This window comes from Prosopis cineraria, unplaced genomic scaffold (assembly GCF_029017545.1).
Source record: "Prosopis cineraria cultivar Desert tree isolate PC_DT_omini unplaced genomic scaffold, ASM2901754v1 PC3, whole genome shotgun sequence".
Classification (NCBI taxonomy): Eukaryota; Viridiplantae; Streptophyta; class Magnoliopsida; order Fabales; family Fabaceae; genus Prosopis; species Prosopis cineraria.
Genome location: NW_026555334.1, coordinates 43392950 through 43420778, shown reverse-complemented (window position 1 = coordinate 43420778; position 27829 = coordinate 43392950). Strand labels below are relative to the sequence as shown.

The 27829-nt window shown below is 35.9% G+C and overlaps 2 protein-coding genes across 2 annotated transcripts; one reads left to right on the top strand and one right to left on the bottom strand.

The window, feature by feature from the left end:
• Nucleotides 1-2257: 2257 nt before the first annotated feature.
• Nucleotides 2258-16982, bottom strand: LOC129305978 (uncharacterized). The gene is made up of 5 exons (XM_054946231.1): nucleotides 16563-16982; nucleotides 15245-15495; nucleotides 14851-15142; nucleotides 3833-3985; nucleotides 2258-3216 (listed from the first exon to the last, which is right to left on the bottom strand). The coding sequence occupies exons 1-5, from the start codon at nucleotides 16917-16919 to the stop codon at nucleotides 2830-2832; spliced, it is 1440 nt and encodes a 479-aa protein (XP_054802206.1). The 5' UTR covers nucleotides 16920-16982; the 3' UTR covers nucleotides 2258-2829.
• Nucleotides 16983-22897: 5915 nt separating this feature from the next.
• LOC129305316 (myosin-binding protein 2-like) lies at nucleotides 22898-27109 on the top strand. Its single transcript, XM_054945358.1, is given in 4 exon segments — nucleotides 22898-23709; nucleotides 23712-24551; nucleotides 24643-26089; nucleotides 26531-27109. Coding segments are annotated over 4 exon segments (2655 nt in total). The 5' UTR covers nucleotides 22898-23342; the 3' UTR covers nucleotides 26532-27109.
• The last annotated feature ends 720 nt before the right edge of the window (nucleotides 27110-27829 follow it).

Genomic DNA, 27829 nt, shown 5'->3' with positions numbered 1-27829 from the left:
ATTCTTTCACCCTGTAAAGTTGCCTTCTGATAAAGTTACGAGCAAAGATTGTTCCGCCCTCTTTTGTCCTCAGTCACCTCAGATTTAGGCACATGGGAGAGCAGCCCCATCACATTTTTAGTATTCATGTCGTACGTTCAAATATTTCCAATTTTTTTGCCCCGATCTTTTCTTTAAACAAAGAAAAGAATAACTTGACTGAAATGAACAAGAGTTTTTGATCCAATTCTAGCAGCATGAATTCAACAAGAGAGTTCACACTTCAGACCTCACCCCTTTCTTAAAAGGTTAAAGATTGATGGAGTCTAATTGTATGGCTTCTTATAAATGGAAGTCATTAAATTCAATTTCGAAATTGGAAAATGTGAACCCAGAGTTCTGGGTGAAGACAGTATGACAGACGCGTCCTGAACAGATGAGGTAGAATTTTGACATGGTTTGAAGACATGTGAGATCCAGCTAAGGGAAATATGTGCCATATATCATAATCCTAAGGACAGTGAATTTACACCATTAATCAGTTCATCATGAAAATTCAAACCTACCTGAAACATGGCTATAACCATGCATGGCCCAGATATCTATATATATATATATATATATAAAGTGAATGAAAAATACAGAACAGACACCCTAAAAAAGTTCGCACTGAAAAACAAATTTAGGTCAGAATGAGCTTTTGAGGGTGGGGGTGCATGTATCCGGATATGTTGGCAGAATAAAGTTTCTGTGGTGAACTTCCAAGAGAAACAGATAAATCTTGCACCATAAACAAACCCAGAAGAAAAAGACAGATCATCATGACCTCTATGCCATTTTTTAAATATAAAAAAGCACACATATTTTGCAGTAAACCAACCTAAAATTCAAAATTCCTTTTAATGAATCACTCTGTTTCCGCGTTTCCAACTATGTTTTCCTTGAAAAAGTGTCTTCATTTTAAATTTTGTTCGGGGTGAGAGTAATAGAAAACATCAATAATAATTTAGTTGGGATTTTTAGTTGCTGGTAAATTTCACTGTGAGGAGCAACATTTGCCATAATAACCACCTTTTATAAGCCAATCTCCGAATGCTACAGGAAGCAATATATGAAGTGTTTATAAGCTCTTGGCTTTTCTCCTACTCTCAGTTGCTTTATTTCTGGGTTTCTTGGTTTCCTTTCAGGCTGAACAAAGTCATTGCGTCGGCATAACTCGAGAACTTGTGTGATGTCTACCCACTTAACAAAGCAGCAACAGACAGCAACTTGCTTTGATATTTGACTTAAATTGCAATTTCATCTGCTTGTCTTTGACTTTAAATTGCAAATCCCAACAATTCCAAATTCTGTTGTCAGAACGATGCTAATTTGCTGCATTTAACCTTCACTCCCTCTTTCTGCTTTAATCTTCCAAGACTCAAGCTCTTGTCAGAACTACTTGCAGCAACATACTCCAGAACATGATCGTGAGGGGATTGGCTAATGAGCTTTTATTTCTTTTGTAATGTTTTTGCCACTGGCTTATGGCTCTGAATTATGTTACTCTGCATTTGATTAATGTTATTCTCCCCTTTTTTGGGTCCCAAAAAAGCAAAAGCAAAAACCTTTACGATAAAAGCCAAATTGAGTGGCTCCACATTCTCTGCATGGAGACTTCAAGTTTGCGTCTGAGATGGGTCCTTCTGATAGTGTTGCACGACTAATAAGTCAAGATTGGACTTCCAAGTTTAACACAGCTGGAGTAATGGCATAAGGATTATAATATACTTATCTATACTAAGATTTTTCTCTGTATTTACACAAATTCAAATCCAAGATCTCATGTTTAAATGGCCATAACCCAAGACCAGAAAAACAAGCATAGTGATATTTCAGGCCAAGCTTCGACGGATGGCAAGCCAGGTCCAAACTGGTCTTTGTGTAGCTTATAATATGGATATTATTTTGACCATGCATCTAGCCTTGGTCTGTTTTCTTCATTTGAAAAGTTGTTGGATTTTCTCGTGTAACTTTAAAAGCAGCATATTTTTTCCGTTTAATGCATTTTTTTTTTTTTGGGTTCGGTTAAGAATCATATCCTCACCTTGTCGCAAACTGGTTGGAAGAGCCTACAAGCTGACGGGGCAAAGGGGAAAAAAGTCCAATTGGTCATCGAAGTTCCTTTTTTTTCGTTAAAAAAATGTGAATCTTTTTTCTTTTTTAAAAAAAAAGGTCATCTGTAATTATTTCGTCGCTGATTTAATCTTTTTCCGTTCCAACGAACATGTAACAAAAATTCTAGACAAAAGAATTATTGAAAAAATTGAATTCAGTCTCGATCAAGTCTCACGACTATGAAATCAAAGACAATACACTCTCCAGCAGAACAAACGATTCCTAATCCCTATTCAAAGTCATAAATAAAAGAAAAAAATTTTCTTTGCGCTGCCAATAATTTTTCACTGCATTGATCATACTACATGCAGTAGCAACAGGTGGGAAGAATCCACATCTAAGTTGGATCATCTGCACTGCTGAAAAATTAGATTCTGTCAGAGGCATTAGAATTTCGGCCCAAAACATGAGGGCATTAGATATCACAGCAATAATATTATACTGCTCCGATTTCAATTGCAGCAATCAGTTAAAATAGTTGACGAGCAGCTAATCGCGGGATTTCATGAACTTTTCCTCAATGCAACGCCTTTTCAACAACTATTCCAACGCAATTAAGACGGAGGATGAACTCTTCTGCAATAATTACTCAGCGCAAGGCTTTTACTAAAAGGAAGTAGAAGCAAAGGCCCTCAGATAATCAGGGTGGCAATTGAATCACTTTTAATTTTAGTGGATTTTGTCCAAAATCTGTCATGACAGCACTTTCTGTTCTAGCTGGGGAAATTTGAACCTAAGCAACAATTCAGAGGCAACCTTATTGAAGGAGACATGTTTGAGCTGGTTTCCATTTCCGATTACTACATCATTTGACAGAAATACTATTTCCTGAGCATCCACGTTATTTCCAAGTAGGTCAGTCCAAAATTCATCGTCTACGTTATGGTTTGATGATCGCAATATATCCGTAACTTTTTCCAGTGTAGCTACATTCCTACCAGCACCACAACCCATAGCAGTAGCAGCCCCTACAGCATTTGCTATTGCTAACGTATTAACCATCGGCATCCTATTTATAAAACCATAAGCAATGGGAGCTACAAAACTGTCTCCGCACCCAACGGTGTCAATAACATTGGCCTGATAACATTTTAAAATCCAATTAGTTCGCACCAAGATCGAGAAAGTTGAAGAGATTAATAAATTAACCAAGACTGACAATGGCAAAAAATAAAGAAAGATCATAAGACATGAATTTAGTTAAATTTATTGAAAGAAACAAACAAAACAAAATGAACACAAAAAGGTTATGTTATAGTAGGAACATGTCAGAATCAATTTGGGGATGATTTTTGCATGTTTGCATTTGCATGTGATGTTTCATTTATTTAAAAGGATCTTTTAGTTGAAAACAAATCTGTGGAATGGAAAATTATTGAGGTGCACAAGACCATTTAGTTTGGATATATGGTCATTCAGTTATTGTTGTTGTTGTTGTTGTTGTTGTTGTTGTTATTTGGTGGGGGGAAGGGGGATCACAATCTTTCCTTCATAAAGTTAAATCTTATGATCTTTGTTACGATCTTAATTTTTCATTAATTAGTCAGCCGAATTATTCCTGAAAGCCATTAGCAAACATGACATTTTGGATGTGGTGATGTGCTGCAAATATACACAATCATTCATGATCTCAAAACATGGAAGAGTTTCATGGAAATAGCATCTTAACAGAAAACCCAAAATGAAAAGATAATACCTTAAATGCAGGTGCACAAGCTACACTCGACTTGGATATTAGGATTGACCCTCTGGGACCAATTTTCACAATCACCCATTTTGTGCGGATCCCTCTTTTAAGCAACTCTTGCCCTGCTAATATTGGATTCCCTATGCCAGTTAATGACTCTGCCTGTCAAGTCATAAATTAACACCAAAGATGTAGTTAAATGCAAAAGTAGCAAGTGAACTGCCTAAAAATAAAGTACATAATTTTTTCAATCTTTGGCACGTCCAACAGATTCAGACCAGGGTGCCACCAGTTCAAAATTAGTTTGAATAAAATGACATTAGATGGAGGTCAATTCATGACTACCACTCATGTTAAAGTTCTCTGCCTCTCAGTAATAGAATATTATTGAATTAGCACTTTATGTAATTGAGCTTTGCCTGTAAGACAGATGATCCTATATCTAAACCAACCTAGACCCACACATAGTTAAGCAGCCAGCCTTTGGCTCCCATGTCCAACTAGTTTGTACTATAAACTGTAAGCTCATTAACAAATCCAAAAGAGAATTGGAAATTTGAAACAAGTAATCTCATAAGTAAACATAAAGAGTTCTGATAGGATTACTTTTGCTGCCCAGACCTATAAAAGGAAAACTAAGAAGAAGCATGAAAAAGGAAAGATGCCTTCAGATGGTCAGAACGTTGACCTGACTGCTCCAACTATTAAGGAGCAAGAAAATAACAGCTAAGGCTGCTTTAGAGTTACTTTTGATCTGGCTTAGGAGATGGTTCTTTTTGGAGTCTGTGAGGGTTGTCTTTTGGGTTTATAGTTATGCTTGAGGTCCCCAAGTAAGGTGTGTGTCATTTTGGTATTTGAGAGTTGGGAGGAGAGGACTGGCCTCTCGAAAGCCAGCAGTTGTTCTATAGTAGAGAGACTGAGTTTATCTTAGTTGCTGTGATTTTTCATTGTAACAAGGAAAGAGGGTTTTATACTGAATCAGGGAGTCCTTCTTGTAACTCTGATTCAGCACCTTATCATATTAATCTAAAACCTCAGGATTTCCCTTATTTTGTGCTCTGTTGTTGCTTGTTTGCTGTTTTCTGGCTATTATTTAATAGGGTCCCATCATTTGGTATCAGAGCGGTGAGATCTTAGGGGATTTTATAGACCACGGTGACAATGAATGAGCGCGTGCAATATGCGAATCTGGATGTTCAAGAACTGAAAGAGACAGTTGGTGTGCTGACAAGAGATATAACCACAATTAAGGAGGTGTTAGAAAAGACGAATGAGGCATTGGGACAGATACAGAGAACAATGGCAGACACTCATGTACTGGAACAAGAGCCTAGTGATCATGGGGACACGTCTGGAAGTAACCCACATGGTGAGAGGGATGGTGGAAAGTACATAAGACTAGAGTTACCTGTTTTTGCAGAAGAAGACCCATTGTGTTGGCTTTTCCAAGTAGAATGCTATTCCTCATCAACACAATAGCAAAGCAAAAAAAGATAGAAGTTGCAGTAGTATGTCTTGAAGGGAAAGCACTTAATTGGTACCAATGGATTAACCCCACTACGAAGCTGGACCGAATTTAAGAGCAAGTTGCTATGTGGGTTTCATTCTACTCAACATGGGGGGAAATATGAGATGCTCTTTTCAACAAGGCAGGAACTCACGATGCTGGAATATGTAGAGGAGTTTGAACGCTTATCCGCACCATTAAGAGAAGCTTCTGAGGAATGTCTCATCAGCGCTTTCCGAAATGGGTTGAGAGCCGAGATCAAAGCAAAACTAAAACTCACGAGTGCCCTATCTCTGCATGAAGTCATCACATCTGCTCTGTGTGTGGAAGAAAGAAACCGGATACTGGAGGAACGCAAAGGCCCACACAAAAATGGGTTCCAATGTTATCAATCTAGGCCTAAAACAAATCGAGCCCAGCCTTATTTCTCATGTGTAATGCACATATCAGAGTTGAGCAAAGCCACAGTCCTTGCGGGCTTTGCGTATGCGACCACGAATGCAGCCAAGAAAGTAGAAACGAAAACAAGGGAGTCAAAGTTCCAGGGCAGTTCGACGAGTTCATCCACTTTCTGACATGGAGGCTTTTCTCAAAGGCTCTCAGACGCTGAGATTAATCGCAGAAGGGAGCTGGGACTTTGTTTTTGTGGTTGACCTATATTTAATGTAAATATTATTTATTAATAAAGGGGATACTGTGAGGAGTAAAAATAGGGATTTTGTAGATATCCTATTCCCGAATATCCTCTCCTGATTCCATCTCCTGATTTCTTAGAGATTTGATCATCTTCTCACATGTATAAATCAGTGTACATACTCTGGGATTCAAGAAGAAGAGTTTTTCGGTCTATTTGCTACATGGTATCAGAGCTACTAGCAGATATCGACGCCGAAAACTCTGAGACAGAAAGCACCGAAGACGAGACACAAGAGTTGCACCCGATTCACACTTCTCCAATGTCGAAGAGTGATGGGTCCTCGCAAATCGATCCAGATAAGGCCGGTAGTCCCCTCGGGTCGATCACTGGTCATGACAGATCATCGGTGCTCGTGGTTACCATGAAACTCAATGGCTCGAATTTCTGCACCAACTTCTTCCTTGGACACTGCTGCACTTGTGAGCAAGGGCAGTGATTCAAATCATAAGAACCAAAAAGGGAAGGTCACTTGTGAACATTGCAAGAAGATTGGGCATACCCGTGACACTTGTTGGGATATACATGGAAAGCCAGCCGATTGGAAGCCGAAAAAGGGCAAGCAACGAAGTTATCAAACTTCTCATGATGTACCGCCAGATAAACCAGACTCAATACCTGAAATTGATAAGGAGCAACTAGGTAAGCTACTTGAGATGCTTAGTGTGTTGCAGAAGAATGAGAAAAACCAGAAACTGAATCCTACTGCATCTGTGGCTCACAAAGGTAAATGTGCCTTACTTACTTCTAATAGTAACCCCAAATGGATTGTTGATACGGGCAACTGATCATATGACCTCAAATGTTAAACTATTCAATACCTATATTCCTAGCGCTGGGAATGAAACAGTAAGTACAGCTAATGGATCTTCCTCGTCAATAGCAGGAACAGGAAGTGTGGTTATTTCTAAAGTCATGAGACTGAATCATGTTTTACATGTACCTTACTTGGCTTGTAACTTATTGTCTATAAGTAAGTTGACTAAAGAGGCAAATTGCTGGGCTCATTTCTGTTCTACTCATTGTATTTTTCAGGACCTCTTATCGGGGAAGATGATTGGCAGTGTTAAGGAGCATAACGGTCTCTACTATCTCGATGAATCAACCGTGAGTAGTCTTTGGTCTCGAATCCAGTGTCACATTGCAAATAAAGACTTTAATGATCTTATGTTATGGCATAGGAGAATGGGTCATCCAAATTTTCAATACTTATGTCGTTTGTTTCCTGAATTTCAAGTTAATAAAATTTCTTCATTTCACTGTGCTGAGTGTGAACTTGCTAAACATCACAGATCTGTGTTCAAACCTGTTGAATATAAATCTACCCGTCCTTTTTCCATTATTCATAGTGACTTATGGGGTCCTACTCGTATTGCTAATCGTACAAATACTAAATGGTTCATTACATTTATTGATGACCATACTAGAATGTGTTGGGTCTACCTATTACAAGATAAATCTGCTGTGCCCTCTGTCTTTTCTCAATTTTATACAATGGTAAAAAACCAGTTTGACACCACAATCCAAGTCCTCCATACTGACAATGGCACTGAATACTTTAATAAAACCATGGATATGTTCCTCACAGAACATGGAATTGTCCATAAAAGTACCTGTCCTAACACTCCCCAACAAAATGGTATTGCGGAACGGAAAAACAAACACCTCTTAGAAGTTGCACGTGCCTTGCTCTTCACTTATAACGTTCCCAAATATTTCTGGGGAGATGCAATTCTTACCGCTACATATTTAATCAACCGCATGCCAAGTCGTGTCCTCTCATTTACCACACCTCTTGAGAAATTAAAAGAATCTCACTCCATTACTCATCTTGACACCAACCTACCACTTAAAATTTTTGGTTGTTCCACTTATGTTCACTCCCATCACTCCCAAAAGCTGGACCCTAAAGCCATCAAATGTATCTTTCTTGGTTATTCCTCTACACAAAAAGGGTATAAATGCTTTGATCCTCATACCAAGAAACTTTACATAAGCCGAGACGTTAGCTTTGTTGAGCATGAGTCCTTTTACCCAAACACTTCAAGTCAGGGGGAGAGGGGGAGTGACTTTCAGTTTTTGGAAAGTGAAAGTGAGAGGCAAAGGGGTAAAGAAATCACCACCATTCATGATTCTGATCCCTTCATTCTTGCACCAACAAACTCTCAAATAGAGTCTGAACTCTTAAACCCACAGTCCACCGAATTCAGGGTCCAATCTCCTAGGCCAGAAACTGAAGTAAAAAGTCTTTCAGATTGCACTGAAATTGCTGGAAATGCACTGGAAAAGACACCCATAGTCTACTCTAGGAAGAAATGGCGAGAAAGGGAGACTGTTATACCTGAAGCACAACCAGAATTCGAACCACAAGAGGCTCCTGAAGCTGGGAAAGCGGAGACAGACTTACCGATAGCCCTCAGAAAACAACCCAGAACTTGTACACAGCACCCCATCCAAAGGTTTGTGAGCTATCAGACTCTATCCTCACAATTCCGCACTTTTGTAACTAACCTTGATAAAGTGAAGATTCCCAATGATGTATATGAGGCCCTTAGCATACCAGATTGGAAGAATGCTGTGATAGAGGAGATGAATGCTTTAACAAAAAATGGCACATGGGAAGTTGTAGAGCTACCAAAAGGGAAGAGGGTTGTGGGCTGCAAGTGGGTGTTCACCCCAAAATATGATGCTGCTGGTAAGTTGGACAGATTAAAGGCACGGTTAGTGGCAAAAGGGTTCACCCAAACATATGGCTTGGACTACAAAGAAACTTTTGCCCCTGTAGCCAAGCTTAATACTATCAGAATCCTAATCTCTGTGGCTGTAAATCTGGATTGGCCTCTCCAGCAGCTAGATATTAAAAACGCCTTCCTAAATGGTGACCTTAAGGAAGAAGTCTTCATGACACTACCTCCAGGTTTTGAGGCGGGAAAGAACAATCAAGTGTGTAAGCTTAAGAAATCCTTGTATGGCCTAAAACAATCACCGCGGGCTTGGTTTGACAGATTCTCGGAAGTCTTGAAGAATGAAGGATATAAGCAGGGATTGTCTGATCACACAATGTTTGTAAAAATGGAAGGTGGTAAGAGGTGTATTCTCATTGTATATGTTGATGATATAATTGTCACAGGTGACTATGAGGAAGAGGTAGATAGAGTAAAGAAGGCTCTTGGAAAGGAATTTGAAGTGAAGGATCTTGGTAACTTGAAATACTTTCTGGGCATGGAGGTTGCAAGATCACAAAAAGGGATTTATATGACTCAAAGAAAATATGTTCTCGACTTGCTTACTGAAACAGGAATGTTGGGATGTAAACCTGTAGAGACCCCTATTGTTGTGAAGAAGAAGGGGAAGAAATTAATAAAAGATATGGAAAATCAAGAAGATGAAGTTGAACCTGAGGAAAATAATTGTGAAGAAGAAGGAGAGAAGAATGAGCCTGTGGAAAAAGAAAGATACCAGAAGCTAGTTGGGAAACTGATTTATCTCTCTCATACTCGACCAGACATAACTTTTGCAGTAAGTGTGGCAAGCCAGTATATGTGTGACCCTAGAGAAAGGCATATGGAAGCTGTATACAGAATCCTAAGGTACTTGAAGGGGACACCAGGTAAAGGATTATTGTTCAAGAAGCAAAGTCTACGATCAATAGAGATCTACACAGATGCAGATTGGGGAGGAACATACAAGGATAAGAGATCAACGTCAGGCTACTGCTCATGTGTATGGGGAAACCTAGTTTCATGGAAGAGTCAAAAGCAAAGAGTGGTCTCAAGGAGTAGTGCAGAATCAGAACTAAGGGCGTTGGCCCAAGGTATATCAGAGGTACTATGGGTAAGGCGAGTACTAGATGAGATATACGTCAAGACTGATCTTCCACTGAAGTTGTACTGTGACAACAAAGCTGCCATAAGTATGGCGCTAAATCCAGTTCAACACGAAAGATCCAAACATGTGGAGATTGATAGACATTTTATAAGGGAAAAGGTTGAAGAAGGAATTGTGTGCCTTGTCTACATACCAACAAAGCTTCAAGCTGCTGATGTACTCACCAAAGGATTACACAAGCCAGCATTTGATAGTTGTATAAGCAAATTGGACATGATTAGCATCTATGATCCAACTTGAGGGGGAGTGTGGTTGACCTATATTTAATGTAAATATTATTTATTAATAAAGGGGATACTGTGAGGAGTAAAAATAGGGATTTTGTAGATATCCTATTCCCGAATATCCTCTCCTGATTCCATCTCCTGATTTCTTGGAGATTTGATCATCTTCTCACATGTATAAATCAGTGTACATACTCTGGGATTCAAGAAGAAGAGTTTTTCGGTCTATTTGCTACAGTTTTAAATGTAGAGACAAATTTGGCCCAAATCATCAATGCAGAAACAAGCACTACCAAGTAATGCTGCTAGAGATGAATTCCGAGAAGGATACAGAGGAGGCCGAGATGGAGCAAGAATCAGAAAGGGAATGCAACAGGGAAGAGGAAGAAGCTACACATATGGAACTCTCTAAACTTTCTAGCTGGATTTGGTGACAACCACACCATGAAGGTAAGGGGCCAAATCAGGGAGGAAGAGATTGTCATTCTCATAGATAGTTGAGCCACCCACAATTTTGTCTCGAAGGAGCTGCGCAGCAAGAAGGATTTCCCAACAGATGAGATATCTAAATACACAAGTGTAGTAGGTGATGGGTACACTCTCAAACGAAAGCAACATTGTAAGGACCTCTATTTGAAGGTACAGGGTATTGACATAATTCAAACATTCTATCCCTTTCCTCTGAATGGCATTGACGCTGTCCTGGGTATGGAATGGCTTAAATCACTGGGTGATGTAAAAATGAATTGGAGTCTATTGACTATGAAATTTGGCAAGAAAAGCAACCGAGTTTGTCTACAAGGCGATCCCACCTTGTCAAAAAATCAGGCTACCCTTAAGTCTCTGATGCGCTCCATGAGGAAGAAAGGGGAGGGGTATTTAATTGAATATAAAGGATTGATAGGGGAGAATGGAGAGACCATGAGTCTGACTCCAGAAATAGAAGAGCTGTTACAACAATTCCCATCAGTGTGTCAAGCTTTGGAAGGATTACCACCCCCGCAAGCTAAGGATCATGCTATAATCGTCAAACCCAACGAGTAACCACCAAATGTAAGGCCATACAAGTATCCCCATTTACAAAAAAATGAGATAAAAAATATGGTGAAAGACATGTTGAAGATGGGAATTATACAAGCTAGCAACGGCCCTTATTCCAGTCCTGTTTTGCTGGTGAAAAGGAAGGATGGAAGTTGGAGGTTTTGTGTGGATTATAGAGCCTTGAATAAGATTACGATGCCCGATAAATTTCCAATTCCTGCCATCGATGAATTATTAGGTGAACTAAAGGGGGCTACTGTGTTTTCAAAGCGGGACTTGAAATCCGGATACCACCAAATACGAATCAGAGCTGGCAATGAGCACAAAACCGCCTTCCGAACTCATGAAGGTCATTATGAATTTAAGGTGATGCCTTTTGGCTTGACTAATGCCCCCTTGACTTTTCAATCCTTGATGAATGAGGTATTTAGAGAGTATTTACGTAAGTTTATGCTGGTATTTTTTGATGATATCCTCATTTACAGTACTGATTTAGATTCCCATTTGAAGCATTTAAATGTGGTACTAACATGCTTGAAAGAAAATCAATTGGTGATTAATTTGAAGAAATGCAAACCAAGGATTGAGTACCTTGGCCATATCATTTCGAAGGAAGGAGTCCGAGCTGACCCAGAAAAAGTTGACAGCATGTTGAAATGACCTAAGCCCAAGAATGTGAAATCCTTGCAAGGGTTCCTAAGGCTAACCAGATATTATTGACGGTTTGTCAAGAACTATGGCAAGATAGCAAGTCTACTCACGGATTTACTAAAAAAAGATGCCTTCAAGTGGACTCAAGAAGCTGAACAAGCTTTTGAACAGCCCAAAACAGCAATGACCACTCTTCCGGTGCTCGCCATGCCGGACTTTTCTACTCCTTTTGAACTTGAAATGGATGCCTCTGGATCTAGTGTTAGGCACTATACTGATGCAAAAAGGGCAACCCGTAGCATACATTAGCCAAAAACTCTCTAATAGGGCTAAACAATGCTCTATCTATGAGAGGGAGCTAATGGCTATGGTCATGGCAGTCAAGAAATTGCAAAATTATTTATGGGGGCAGAAATTCACTATCCACCCCAATCAAAAGGCTTTGAAGTACCTCCTAGAGCAAAGAATAGTTGAAGAAAATCAGCAAAAGTGGGTTTCAAAACTCATGGGTTTTAATTTTAAATTTGAGATTGTCTATAAGCCCGGTAAGGAGAATAGGGATGCGGATGCTCTTTCTAGGCAAGAAGAACCTATGGAGCTGTTCGGTTTCTCCTTATGGCAGCACGATGACATTGAAGAATAGGAGAAGGAGGTTCAATCGGATCCCAAGCTACGTCAAATTTTGCAGCAGCTCATTGCCAAGCCACATAGTGTAGAAGGGTACAGCATGGGAAAAAGGGTAGTTACTTTACAAGGGCAGAATAGTTCTACCAAAAAACTCCAGCCAAATTTCCTTATTAATGAGGGAATTCCATGACTCACCGGTTTGGGGACATTCTGGTTACCTTCGCACTTACAAGAGATTGGCTAATATAGCATATTAGGAAGGCATGAAGAAAGATATCCAGCTTTGTGTAGCACAATGTGATGTTTGTCAAAAAAAATAAATACCAAGCTTTATCTCCAGCAGGACTCTTGCAACCTCTCACTATTCCACAAAGCATATGGGAGGATATAAACATGGATTTTATTACCGGGCTTCCTAAATCCCAGAGGTATGACACCATTCTTCTTGTTGATAGACTCACTAAATATGCCCATTTTTTGCCCCTGGCTCACCCATTCACCGCTAAGAATGTCGCTGAAATTTTTGCCTCCAAGATTGTTAAGCTACATGGTTTTCCAAAAACAATTGTTTCTGATCGAGATAGGGTGTTTATCAACCAATTTTGGAAGGAGTTGTTTAAACAAGCAGGCACCCAATTATGCCTTAGCTCCACTTATCATCCAGAATCCGATGGCCAAACCGAGGTGCTAAACCGAGGACTAGAGACATATTTATGCTATTTTATCAGTGAAAAACTGAATCAATGGGTTAAGTGGTTATCTTGGGCTGAATATTGGTACAACACTTCATATCAAAGTGCTGCCAACATGACTCCCTTCAAGGCTGTTTATGGAAGAGACCCTCCTACCTTCCCTAAATTGAATGAGGAGCCTTCTACTCTTGAAGCTGTCAATGAACAAGTCCAAGCCATAAATCTGGTCATTGCTACTTTGAGGGAAAATTTGCTGCGGGCACAATGCAAGATGAAGGAACAAGCTAACAAACATAGAAGGGATGTTCAATTTGAAGTCGGGGATCAAGTTTACATCAAAATCAGACCCTATAGACTGAGATCTTTGCCCAAACGAATTAATGAGAAGCTTAGTCCTCACTTTTATGGGCTCTTTAAGGTCTTAGAGAGGGTGGGAACAGTGGCATACCAGCTGGAACTACCCCTACAGCACGTATTCATCCAGTTTTTCACATTTCCAACCTTAAGAAGGCTGTACATGCTGCAGCGGTCACTCCCACTCTACCTACAGCACTGTCAGCAGACTTAGAATTACAAGTACAGCCTCAGGAAATTCTTAAAGTCAGGAAACTCTTGAATGGACAGCGTGAAGTACTCATGAAGTGGCAAGATATGCAGGATTTCAAGAGTAGTTGGGAGGATGCTGAGACCATCTCTATGCAATTTCTTGATTTTCACCTTGAGGACAAGGTGAAACTTTTAGGGGAGGGTAATGATAGGATTGCTATTGCTGTCCAGACCTACAAAAGGAAAACTAAGAAGCATGAAAAAGGAAAGATGCCTTCAGATGGTCAGAACGTTGACCTGACTGCTCCAACTATTAAGGAGCAAGAAAATAACAGCTAAGACTACTTTAGAGCTGCTTTTGACCAGGCTTAGGAGAGGGTTCTTTTTGGAGTCCGTGAGGGTTGTCTTTTGGGTTTATAGTTATGCTTGAGGTCCCCAAGTAAGGTGTGTGTCGTTTTGGTATTTGAGAGTTGGGAGGAGAGGACTGGCCTCTCAAAAGCCAGCAGTTGTTCTGTAGTAGAGGGACTAAGTTTATCTTAGTTGCTGTGATTTTTCATTGTAATAAGGGAAGAGGGTTTTATAATGAATCAAGGAGTCCTTCTTGTAACTTGATTCAATACCTTATCAAGGATTTCCCTTATTTTGTGCTTTGTTGTTGCTTGTTTGCTGTTTTCTGATCTATTATTTAACAGGGTCCCATCAAGTTGTTAGCCATAAACACGAGAAATTGCCATATGAACTTGCACTATTGGACATGCATTCGGGAATGCACAGAGTTTCATCTATGCGGCACCAAAGAATAGAATTCATAATCAAGTAAGGCTACAGAACTAATTTTGACAAACAAACAAAACAGACCCGTTCTTAAGAGGAATGGTTGAATCATTACATAGAGTTAACAAGGTCCTTATCAAAGCACAATATAAACATGAGGCCTCAGCATTAAAACCAAAAACTGAAACATAGACATGTAGTGACTTTCATTTTGCAAACGAAAATATGTAGCTTATAAGGGAATATATGGAGCAATTGCAAAATTTATAAGCTAATGAAAGAATTATACAACACATAATAGGAAATGCAGAACAGAACATACATTGATAAGAAACTAGAAATGAGCTTAGATAAAAGCAATCTAAGGGGAGCTAGAATGAAACCTCATCACAAGTTAGGAGAAGGACATCACTCATCCTCAGAAACTGGTAAAGGGCTCTTTGTTCTTCTGGTGTCCCAGTTGAAAGACTCTTTCCACGTGGCCCAGGATCAAAGAAGACTGCTGTGCCAGCTTCAACAGCATATTCCACTGCTGAGAGTAGTAAACAAGGAGAGAGCTCGTCGAAGCCATATCCATTACAAAATAAGACCTTTGACTTTTTAATAGCCACTTTTACTTCTGTGGACAGTTTGTCCATCCAGTGAAATGCAGGCTCCTTGCTAAAATCAGCTCGACTAGCAGAGAAAACATGCTTGTTCAGGTATTTGTGAATGAAATATGAGAACAAAATAACAACTGCTATTATAGTGACATGCAACTTCGATGTAAAATTTTACCTACAAAAACCATGTCTTTGTAAAGGATCAACAAGAACCCAGCACAAAAGTGTTTCATATGAGGCACTAGAGTTGTTGGCAACATCAGCATTATCACTCATTTCTACCATCCTAATGCCCTCATCATTAAGCACACCAAGCAGAAACTTCCCGTATACCTCATTACCCAGATGACCAATCGAAATGCAGTTTAGTCCCAGTCTTGATGCTGCTATAGCCATATTGCAGTTTCCGCCAGCTTCCCAATATTTCTTGATGGAAAACAATAGAATCAAAGGTGAAATAAAAGATATAAAAAACAATGAGAGACTGCATTATTCGTTTGCATTAAGCAGTACATAAAAAGCAAAAGACATTGTTTTTTATGTAAAAAAAAAAAAGCAGGTAAAGATTTGTTCCACAATGGAATCGGACTGAATGTATACGAAACTTTTAAAATTCAGCAATTACATGCTCGTAGGCCTAAAGTAGTTGATTTGAACGACATGTTCCAAACTCGTAGGCCTCACAAATCTAATTATCCTGTTGTTTGTGTTATGCGTAATCTAAGATTAGTCTAAAGAACAACAGACGTAAACAGTAGTTAAGAAGAAACGCAATATTCAGTGATTTTGCAACTCTTTTATTCAACAGAGAATGGTCATAACCAAACAGACGCATCACAGTTTCTCCTGGATAATTTTTTTCGTTTTTTACTCCTCTAGTTGCTTCATTTTTAAAATGATGCTTTTTTTCTTGATGCTTGTTGTTTGTTGTTTGATATATGTCAATTAACCACAAGAAAATCCACCAAAACCAGAAGAGTGATCAAACTTGCCTTTAACAACATCTCTATTACATTCGCAGGAATACTGGTTTTGATCAAGTTAGAAAGAAGAAGAGGCAGAGAGCGGGAAGTGGATCATCAAGAAGTTGAATTGAAATTTTTATCCTCGCACAATGGTAACTTCAAAAACCAGCTAAATTTTCAAGTCCCCGCCGACTAATTTATATAAAACAAATGAAGCAAACCATATAGTTTAAGCGAAGATGGATATTAAAACTATCATAGTTTCTACAGAAAGAGCGTAACCCACACAGGCTAGACAAGCTTAGCTAAGAAGAAATAAAAACAGGAATAGGAGAACAAAAAAGCCACCTAAAAGATGAAAGGTTCAGATTTTTTTTTTTAAATAATTTTAATGTAACAACGGTAACTGGATAAGATAGAGTTGATCGCCAAACTGGTCGCTCAAAGAGACTAAAACCAGGCACAAAATTGCAGTACTAAAAAAAATTAAAGATTAATTTCAGAGAAGGTACAAGCAGGAGAAGCTACCTTGTCTGGTGCGGAAGCCGATAACTGTTTCATAAATGCCTTGCGTTCCTCGATTGAGGGAGGCGGCAACTGAGGGACATTGAGCACAATGTCAACACAAAGGTTCCCAAGAGTAGCAACATCGATATCTTTGATTCCGGAGCTCCTCAGCTTCCAATCATTTTCCGCAGCGTAGGCAACAGAGGCGATTGAGGCAGAGAGGAGTTTGAGCAAAGGGATTTGGACGCCGTTGCGGGCCGAAACGGAGTGAGGGCGGGTGAAAGGGAAAATTAGGGAAGGGTTTCGACTAAATGTGGGGGGCAAGGAAGGTCCATGGGGGGCAATGGAGGATTTGATGGCTTGTGGATGGAGAGGCATTCAGCCAATGATGCGTCACGATATTCCAGTTAGGCTGTAGCTGAAAGGAGCAAGGGAGGTGAAGAAACAGGACCGGATTAAGGTATGTTTCAATAACATGCTGACTTAGGGTGGTTCAAACTTGGATTGAAATGCTAAAAGCTCGGCAAATATTGTTTGGATAAAAAAAAAAATTATAACTAGTGTTGGTGGCAAACGCCCGTTTAACGTAAGATTATGAAAGATGACTTTTGAAACGCAGCAGTGAGATTATAACTGGAGGGAAGGAGTAATATTACACAGATTTCAACATATAAAATTTTTTTTTAAGTTACATAATTTTACTAACTTAATTTTTTACAATGTCATATAGGAAGCTCATTTTTTAACGCAAGGGTTTTTTTTTTTTTTACTTTGCTTTTCATAAGTATATGAAACTAGACGTGAGTTTTATGCTTTATATTGAAATATTATAATTTATTTTTCAATTAAATTAGATGAGATTAATTCATTGGCAATATTATAATTTTTTTAAAGTTTATGTATAAATTTGAATTAAGAAAACTGATTGTCTAATTTAATATTTTGTAAATTATCATTTTATTCTAACTTCTAAAAGTTTAAGATTTTTTAATTTGTCAATTTATTTTATCTTTTAGAATTGAATATTTTATAATTTATAAATGAATTAATGAGCATTTTAGACCTTGAGACATTACACAAAAAACATCATAGATCCTGAACTTATAATATGTGTAAAACATACCTTAAAATTTTAAAGTTATAACAAATAATATTTATTTATGTAATAGTAAAAATTTAATAATTTATTTAAAAAAAGTTTAAATATTGAAAAATTTTAATTAATCAGTTAATTTGAGTTTAAAATTTATTGATAAAATCATTAGCTTTCGCATCCACTTTCTGTAAAATCCTTTGTTACTTAAACTTCTTTTTAAATAGGATTTTAAGTTTTTACTATTAAATAAATAAATATTATTCAAAATAAAACTAAATCCTAGCTGAATATTTAAGATTTTTTACTTATTAAATATAATTTATGAATTTATTTTATCTTTTCATAATTAAAAATTTAAGATTTTTTACTTAGTAATTATAATTTTAAGTTTATTATTTTTTACTTATTAATTAGTTAAAAAATATATACAAAAAATTTATGTTTATTTTTGTCATTAAAAATTTTAACTAGCTTTTAAATTAAATTATCCAAAAAAATTTCAATCTATCTAACTAATTTAAAAAAAAAGTATCCAAATATAAATCACATTATATTAACTAACTTTTTTTCTAACCTCAATTTACTAATTTTAATTAAATTTTAATTTTAATTATAAATTTTTTAATCTAAACACACACTAAAACTGCCATTCACAGGAATGACCTTGGGAAGAAACCCACCAATATTTAACCTGATTAAATATATATTAGCCTATGTGTCATGACCTATTAGTTTAAGTTGATTGATTGTGGAGTTGTACTTCTTTATATTTATTTTATACATATATTGTAATATAAAAATATATAGGTATAAATTATTTTTTCATTTAAAAATATAAAGTATTTTTAATTGAATCTCACTCCCAATAAAATAGTTACCTACTTTTTAACTAATCATAACTTTTCATATTTATTCTTATTAAACACTCTACAATAAATATAAAATGATTTTCAATAGGTGCATTTTTTTTAAAAAAAGTAATGATTATATTTTAAAAAATTAAAAATGTTATGCACTTTTTAACATTAAATTTTTTAAAAAATATCTTTCATTTTTTAACGAAAGGAGTATTTGTTTTGCCAACACATAAGTATAAATTATTAATTATTAATACATGCATATGTGTGTGTATATATATTAACATTTAAATTTAAATCATAAAAAGTACCTATTTAATATTTATATCAGATAGATAGTAGATGACCTTGTTGTCACAATGACACTAAAAACGTCCTCTAAATGTATTATAACTTTTTTTTTAAATTAAAGGTCACAAAAAAACCATGCTAATCGATAAATTAAAATGTATTATAGCTTTTAAGTACAAACAAGGTTGCGGTTTTGACTCCCATGTGTACCGCGTGTGTATGATTTTTTTTTTTTTTTGCCATTTGTAAAAGATGTCAAAAAAATTAAAAAAATACTAATAATAAAACATGTTTTTGGTCAAAATCAATAATAATGCATTAATAAGTCAAGCAATGAGTAATGAGAGGAGAAACTATATAAAAAAATCAATATGTTATTACAATCTTAAAATTATAATTGAATTTATTATAACACAATTAGTATAAAAATTAAAAGAGTTCGAGACGAATAAATATATTTTTTTTTATCAATACTTACTTTTTTTTCAAGATGACTATTGACCAGATTCGAATTTTAATATTTAATCTCTTTTTTATAATTTCGAAAATATACAAAGGGAATTCACGAACCCAATCTTTCTAGTTTCTAGCTCTACGTAAGTAATCTTCAAGGCACCCCATGGCCCCAGTTAATCAGGATTTACGACTTATCATTGGAGTTAACTGGAAAAATAAAAATCATTCCAGCATCGTGCGGCTTCAAATATTGTCGTTATATTTAATGGGGCAAAAAAAAAAAAACACACGAAAGCAGTGATAACCACTACCCTCATGCCAGTCTGTTTGGATACGTTATAGTCGATTATTTGAGGCAAAAAAATTGATTTTTGCCAAAACTATTCAAACACTCATTTGTCCAGAAAATTAATTTTTGCCAAAAAAAAATTGATTTTTCCTCAAAGCTCTCCAGCTTCTGCGTTCAAATTATCTAACAAATATAAAAAAAATTATAAGAAAGGCTCAGGAAAAAATTATAAAAAAGACACAAAATTTAATAAAATTAAAAGATTATAATAATTTATACAGCTATACAGTTAAAATTGATTTTAAATAAATTATTTAAATATTTTTAATTATATTAAAATTAATTTTAAAAAAACAGTATTCAAACAAATTGTGTTATAATAAAATCAATTATGATTAAAATATACCACTTAATCAATTATTTTCATAACCTATTATACTCAACTAAAATCTAAATAGGCACTAAAACAACATTGAAAGCGATTCTTTCCCAAGTCGTATAATTTAAATTATTTGATATAGTGAGCATTGAATCATTAATTAAGAACATGGGGAAATACTATTTAAGATCCAAATTAAGCAATGAATAGCACACGAAGGGAATAAATACCAATTGATCTCATGCAGCAATTGTTGTTCAGCGATTCTTCCCTGTTTAGATGTGCTTTCATAATCAATTATATGTAACAAAACCATGGTTTCAGTGAAAAACACCCAAACACCCCTATTTTTTCATAATCAGTTATTTCAATCCAAGCCACGTTTTTGCCAAAGCTGAAGAGAGTAGCTCCGGAATTTCAATTCCACTGTTATATATATTTATTACTTGTTAGATATTTCATTTTAAAAATGCACCCCTTAATTATTGCATATATTTTAGTGTTCTTTTTTCACCTCCCATTTGCTGGTACTACTCCCATCTTAGAGGAAGAGACCCATGATGAATACCTTCGTTAGATTTGTATTGTGGATCTTGGTTTGGCCTTGTGCGCGGAGCAAGATGGGTGACCTTTTCTTTTGTTTGATGATCATTAATTTGTTTAAACTTAGATACATTGATTTATTTATTTTTACTTACATTAAAGTATTAATATTACTATATAAAATAATTTAAATTTCAATAATTAATCATGTATATATATCATTTTATCAATTATTACATTTAAAAAGTCATTGTCCTAATTTGAACATCTAAATTTAATGTTAACTCAATTATTTAAACATATTTAATTTTATCACGATTAATTTAGGAAATAAGATTCAAATATTATCATGTTATAACATAATCAATTATAATTAAAAAAATTTCTGTTAATCAATTTTATCCAATTGAAATCCAAATATACCAAATATCTATGTGCAAGCATGAACTGATGAGGGTATATAAAATCGCATCATTGGGAGTTTTTTTTTTTTTGGCCAAATTTGATGAATTATTGTTTTCAGCAGCCTTGCTGATCAACCTCTCCTTTTTATATTGTTTATGCCTTTAAAAAAAAAAAACATTTACAAGGTTCCTAACTTGTTATCCAGGGAGACGGCAAAGAATCAAATAATGAAAGGACCAACGAGCAAACCTATGAAGACTAGATTGATTCTCAAATCGGCGAAGAGAATCGAGAGATAATTGTCGCGGTACTTGTTTGTTCAATGCGCGTTAATCGTCAGCTTTGTCCAAAGCTGAGTCTTTTTCTCTCTGTATTTCACTATTCTTGCTTCCCATTCCCGTTATATGTAGCCCTTATTTTGATGTGAATGGATGGATTCTAGTTCTTCCTTTTCCTTTGAATCAATTAATATATTTTTGCTTAAAATGAAGATTTACCTCTAAATGCAATCAACTTATTTAATCTTGTGAGTTTATAATACCTTTTATTTATTTTCACTAGCTCAGGAAGCATTTTATTTGTACTAGTACCATTTATATTCAATGGCAAAATAAAAAATATTTGGTTTTAAAAGTATGAACAATTCAAAATCTGGCGCTGGCTCAGAGAGCCTGGAGGTTGATAAAATTAGAAATAAAACACTCTTATCTTAACACCCTTCTATTTTATTTTAATTACACAGATCTCTTTTTTATTTTGAAAACATAAAATTTAGTTAAATTCATTAACCCTGTTCTAAAAGATAATAAAACTTACTTTTAAATTAAAATTTATATTATAAAAAATTTTATTTACTAATTTACCCTTCACTTTAATAAACCCTAAATTATATTATTTTGATAGTTACATAATTTCATTGTAAAAAAATATTTACAAATTTTGAATTTTAAATTTAAATAATTCATGTAATCTGTTGAATTTATATCATTTTATATTATGTGATGAATAAAAATTTATTTTTAAAATTTTTTAAAAATATAAATAAATAAGTTTCAATAAATTTGATAAAAATTAAAATAATAAATTTTTTATAATATGATAAAAATTAATAAATTTTATAATATAATACAAATTTGAAAATATATTCATTATAGTTTTTAGTTGTATACAATTGTTTTTTTTTTGCAAATATAGATTTTTAGAAAATTTGTATGTTAAAGTGGAACATTTTGGTTAAATTAAAAGTTTAAAAGTCAAACTTAATGGTTAAATTATGATTAGACAGACGAAAATAGAATTTTAAATATAAAATAAAGGTATGTCTAACATATATTTTAATTTTAAGAAAAATTTATGTATGTTTTTTTAAAAAAAGAAGGTCTGTGTAATTAAGTTATAATGTCAAGGTGGTTAACGTATTTCAATATAAAATTAATGAAGGCTGAGTTTTACAATCTTTGAGCACACCCAAAAGAAGCCAAAAGCCGTTGGTTTCATCGGTTACTCTTCTTTCTGTTTGAGTGAAGAACCAACATGTAAATCAGGGTCTTATTCTGGCCAAAAAAAAAAATCAGGGTCTTATTCTTTTTTTGATTTATATTTCTAATTGCAATTTGTAATCTGTAATTTTATTTAACTTTTTTTTAATTCGGTTGTGGGTTATTCTTATTTATTTACCTATTTTTCTGAAGGAAAAAAAAATAGAAAGAAATTCTTCACCATCTTTCATCAGAATTTTGATTTCTCCCTCTTCCTCTTTCTCATAAGCTGCAGAACAGGTATACACCCCGTTTCGCTTTATTTCCGATGCATGCATGAACTTCATAAGTTATGTGTTCTATGGCTTCCAAACAATTTGCTCGGGCCCACGTTGTCATTGGCATCCGCATTACGCTGGCTTTAATGATTTTTCATTGTCTTGATTCCTGACCTCTTAACGAACTCGGTTTCTTTTAAACCCAATCTTTGGAAATTTTCTACGGGACCTTGAGCGGCATATCAATATCTCCAGTTATTCATTCTTTGCTTTCGCCCCAAAAAATTGCTCGTCTCCATATCTCACCTCGTTTGTACTGTTTCTTATATATATATATATATATATGGATCGAAGAATTCGGATTCTCGAACTCAATGTAATTTTGCTTCCCATTAGAATCTCGGGCCTCATATTTATGTATTTGATAAGGATCAACAGAGTCTTCTTGATCTGTTTGAGGAGGAAATTTTAACATCTTCATCCATTTTCTGTTCTGGAGTTTTAAGCCTAAGGCCTATTTTAATCTGGCGTCTCTTTTTTTTCCCCGTTATTCAGTCTGGCATATTTATTAATTGCATGCATTTGCTTGGATTTTAACATCATTCTGACTGTTCATTACGTTCTTTTGGTCATTTTAGCCCTGGCATCTAACATCAGGATGCAATTTTTTGCTTTGAATTGGCTGGCTGGCTTTTAACTAAAAACTTGCCCTGGCGTGGATTTCTGGATATGGCAAAAAGTGGAACCACATTTGTGAAAACACAAAGGATACAGGGCTTTTACACCGTCCTCACATCTGCAGCTTGTGAGTGGTTTTTGATATTTCTTCTTCTCATCAATGCCGTGATATCATATCTGCTGACAACATTTGCAAGATACTGCAAACTGCAAACCCCTTGTGTGTTGTGCTCGAGAATTGATCATGTAATAAATGGTGAAAAACTAGAATTATATCAGAATCTACTTTGTAGCAATCATAGATCAGAAATATCATCTCTTGTATCGTGCCGCATTCATGATAAGGTTTCAGATGGTCATGGAATGTGTGATGAGTGCCTCATGTCGTTCGCCCCAAACGATAAACCCACTCCAAAACTCAAAGGTTATTATTGGGTAAACTGGGACCAGCTCTTGGTAATCAAGGTTCTCAAAGCTCATTTACCAATAGAGATACGTTCACCATGGGCTCAAAGCCATGTACCTGTTGTGGAAAGTTTTGGAACTCAATGCTGAGTTCTCAAAGATCGCTACTACTGAAATCTCCCAGGATAACTGTTTTCAAGCCAGACTTTACTTTGCCAGATATATACAGGAAAAACTGTCGAAACCACCAGAACAGCCTCAAGAGGATATGTGATAAGCCTTCTTGCTCAGTAAAGTGCAATTCCGATTCATTGTCTAATTATGCTGAGTACACTGAGGTGAAACTTGCTTCTGATTCTGAATCTGAGTTTGCATTTTCTGATGATGACAATATTGGAAGTCAAAATCATCAAAATCATGAAAACATTGAAGCTAGGAACAATCTTTCGCCCCAATTTACAGCAGCCGTTCCATCAAAATATCTTCCAAGCGATTCAAATCTAACAAAGCCATACATTGTTCCGCCCAAAACTGAGCCTTTGCTTTTATTTCCGTGTATAAAGCCTGACATCAGAAACCGTCCTGATGTCAACTCCACCGTTTCTGATGCTGTTAATGACCATGGTCTTGGAGAAGTTAAATGGCAACAGCTCAATCAAAAGTCATTGAGTTCTGAACTGCCAGAGCTCATTTCACTAAATGAGGTTTCACCGACACCTAATGTAGCGGATATTACTAATCAAGAACCAGAAAGGAGTAAGAATACTTGCCTTTCTCAGAATTCTCTCCCTGCTGCACTTTCTGAGCTTGTAACTTCAAATTCTCATCCATTGGCTGGCACATCGCCGGAGAAATGTAATCCTTTTATGCCTTGCAATTCATATATTTTGTTATGTAGATGTATTAATATAGAATGTCTAACATTTTCATTTTGAAATGTTTCTAGATGTTGATAATACACAAGCAAGTATTATTGGATGTGCATCCAAAAACGATGAGGAAGCCTCAGAGGGAACAGTTTTAACTATAGGAGCATCCATTGAAACTGCGCCCTGTGGAAATGATTCAACATTTTCAAATCGTGGGCGTGATAAGTCAAGTAATGATAATGACATCCCTATCACAAATGAGGAAAGAGAAGTTCCTACTCTTGTACATGAACATCCATCTCCAACTGAAGTTAATGGAGTAAATGAAGAATTAAAGCTATCACATTCTCCCAATTCTTCTCCCCAGGGATCCAGTATGTCATCAGCTATTCTCATTAAACAAGTTAATGCTCTTGATATGCAAACCAACACTTCAAGCTCCAATGCAATTCAAGAACTTCAGAAGGCCGCTTCAATAGAGCCTGTTCTTGGGTCTCTTGAAGGATACTGTGTCAGTGAAATTGAAGGGGAGTCGATTGTTGATCAACTAAAGCGACAGGTTGAGCATGACAATAAATGCATTGGCGCTTTGTATAAGGAGCTGGAGGAAGAAAGAAATGCTTCTGCAATTGCTGCAAATCAATCTATGGCTATGATCACCAGGTTACAGGAGGAGAAGGCAGTGCTACACATGGAAGCCCTCCAATACTTGCGAATGATGGATGAGCAAGCAGAATATGATGGAGAGGAATTGGAAAAGGCTTATGATCTACTGGCAGAGAAGGAGAAAGAAATACAGGATTTAGAAACAGAATTGGAATTTTATAGGTTAAACTTGGAAGATGAACCTATGGGCCAGAATATGCACAAGGAGAGTTGTGACTTGAAAGGAAAAAACACCACTGTGCAAAATTTTAGTGTACCTCCTATCACCATTTCTTCCAATTCAAAGCTGGCCGAGTTATCTGTGGCTCATGAAATCTCATTAGAATTTGAAGAGGAAAAGTTGTACATCTCCAATTGTCTGAGAAGTTTGGAGAGGAAGCTTTGTCAAATTTCTGATAATGGTATTGCCTTCAATATGCCAAATGATAGACCTGAAAACTCTGAAGAAAGTAGATCTGATCAACAAGGATCTTCTAATGGTGAAAGACCTCAATCAGACTGTCAAAAAGATAATAATGTTTTGTCTATAAAGGGAGATCATAATACTTCTAACGGAAGCATTACTGATCAGGATGGCTCAGTTGCTTCAAAAAGTGATGCATGTTCCCCTTGTGAAGAAAATAATCATTCAGTATCTGTTGAGGGAAAAAATTCCATGCAAGGAATAAGTGTTAATTTGGCTGCTGTTGAAAACGAAATATCAGACCTTAATGAAAGGCTGGAAGCACTTGAAGCTGATCATGATCTTCTGGAGCATATATTGCATTCACTTCGAGATGACAATGATAGGCTACAATTTATTCGAGACATAGCGCATCAATTGCATGAGCTACGAAAAATGGGCACCAGACTAAGATGGTGAGCTTAAAGAGCCAACATTTAGTTTTTTAATTATATCATTGAACATCATCATCTGCTTTAGCCATTGGAGATGTGATATAAACTCACCCAATACAATCTCATGCTTATGTTAGATTCATTATTTTGTTTTCATTGACATTAAATGATACTGCCATGTGCCAGTTCTTTCGGGTGGGGTAAGGGATAGTGTAATCAGCTTTTGGAGTATGAACTTATTTGGGATGCATCTAGTTCAACTTGTTCTTTTCTACCTAAATATTATGTGGTTGCTTAATATGGCATGAATGGACTCATAGACCACTGCCCACGGTATAATCTTTTCTTGAACCCTTTCATAATATCATCAGCTCATCGTTTGTACCTGTAGCATTCAATTGATTCTATTCTTGATATTCTGAAACATTTCATTCGTATAATATGATGTTGTCCATGTTGCAGATGTATCAAGATAGGAATGTTGAATTAGAAAGATTCGTCGTCAGTTTCTTGTAATGAAATGATGATTGGGCGAGGATGACAATTAATGTTTATTTTTTCATGGTTTTGCCAACCTTCTGTTAAGAATCAACCTGTCAGAATTGGGGGTCAAGCACAGGTATCTCCGCATCTGCATCGAACACTTCCTACAACATAAAATAGTAGCAGCAAATTTGGGCTATAATGGATTGTGATCTCTGGCCCTTGTTTTGTTAGTAGAGTGTGGGTGAGCTAATAATATTTCTGTAAGTTGGTGACAAAAAACACTTGCTTTGCAAATCTAGAGCCCTAACTGACTGAGTTTATACCTGTCACCGCATGTGGTGGTTACAGAGGGAGGACATCCCCATTTTGTCAAAAATAGTTTGTAAATTAATTAATACGGTCATTTTTCAAGAAAAGGAGAGACGGAAAAAAGTGGAAGGAGGTTGAGGCATAGATTGCCTGATAAATATAGCTCATTACTTCATTGGTCAGACAACCTGATGTATAACTACGTCGTATTATATTCATACTATTATTAGAATGATAATTATATTCCATTAAGAAGGTTATGTTGGAGCCTTTCTGTTTTTTTTTTTAACGACGTTCTCAGAGTTTTGAATACCTGTTAGTTCAGATAGTTGATTGAATAAATTTGACGTGAAAATATTGAAGGGCGTCCCTATTCTGTGTTCACTAAAATATATCATTGAATTATATGAGTCAATCACTATCATTTAATCAAATCTCATCGGGGATAGGATAATCTTTGATATTATAACAATAACAACGAGCCTTATTTTATTAAATGTAATCGATTGCATGATTGTTTGATGATATTATACTATATCCTTCCTCAATCAATTTTTTAGAAATATTAATAATTAAGAAGCATGTACACAAATAACCCAACTTTTTATTTGTTTTGGTCGTGCTGGTACCATACCTTTTTTGTTTGCGCGTAGAACATTTAATGCAAGGGGTAGCGTCACGCCAAACAAAGACACTTTCTAATTAGAGAGACGGAGATGAAATCAAAGATGGAATTCTTCACGTTGCGCATTCGAGTTGTTTAGTCTCCCGGGGCTCGTGTAATTATATATTTAGATGGAAAATAACGGAAACCGTGTAAATCCATATGGGAAATATATAGGTTTTGTATTTGTAATTGCTTGTATAAAATTGTTTTTGTCCTCGTAATTCGTAAATGATTCGATGGCGAATTCATAAGCTTTCTGCAAGATTAATTCCAATCCTAACTTTGGCCCCAAAAAAAAA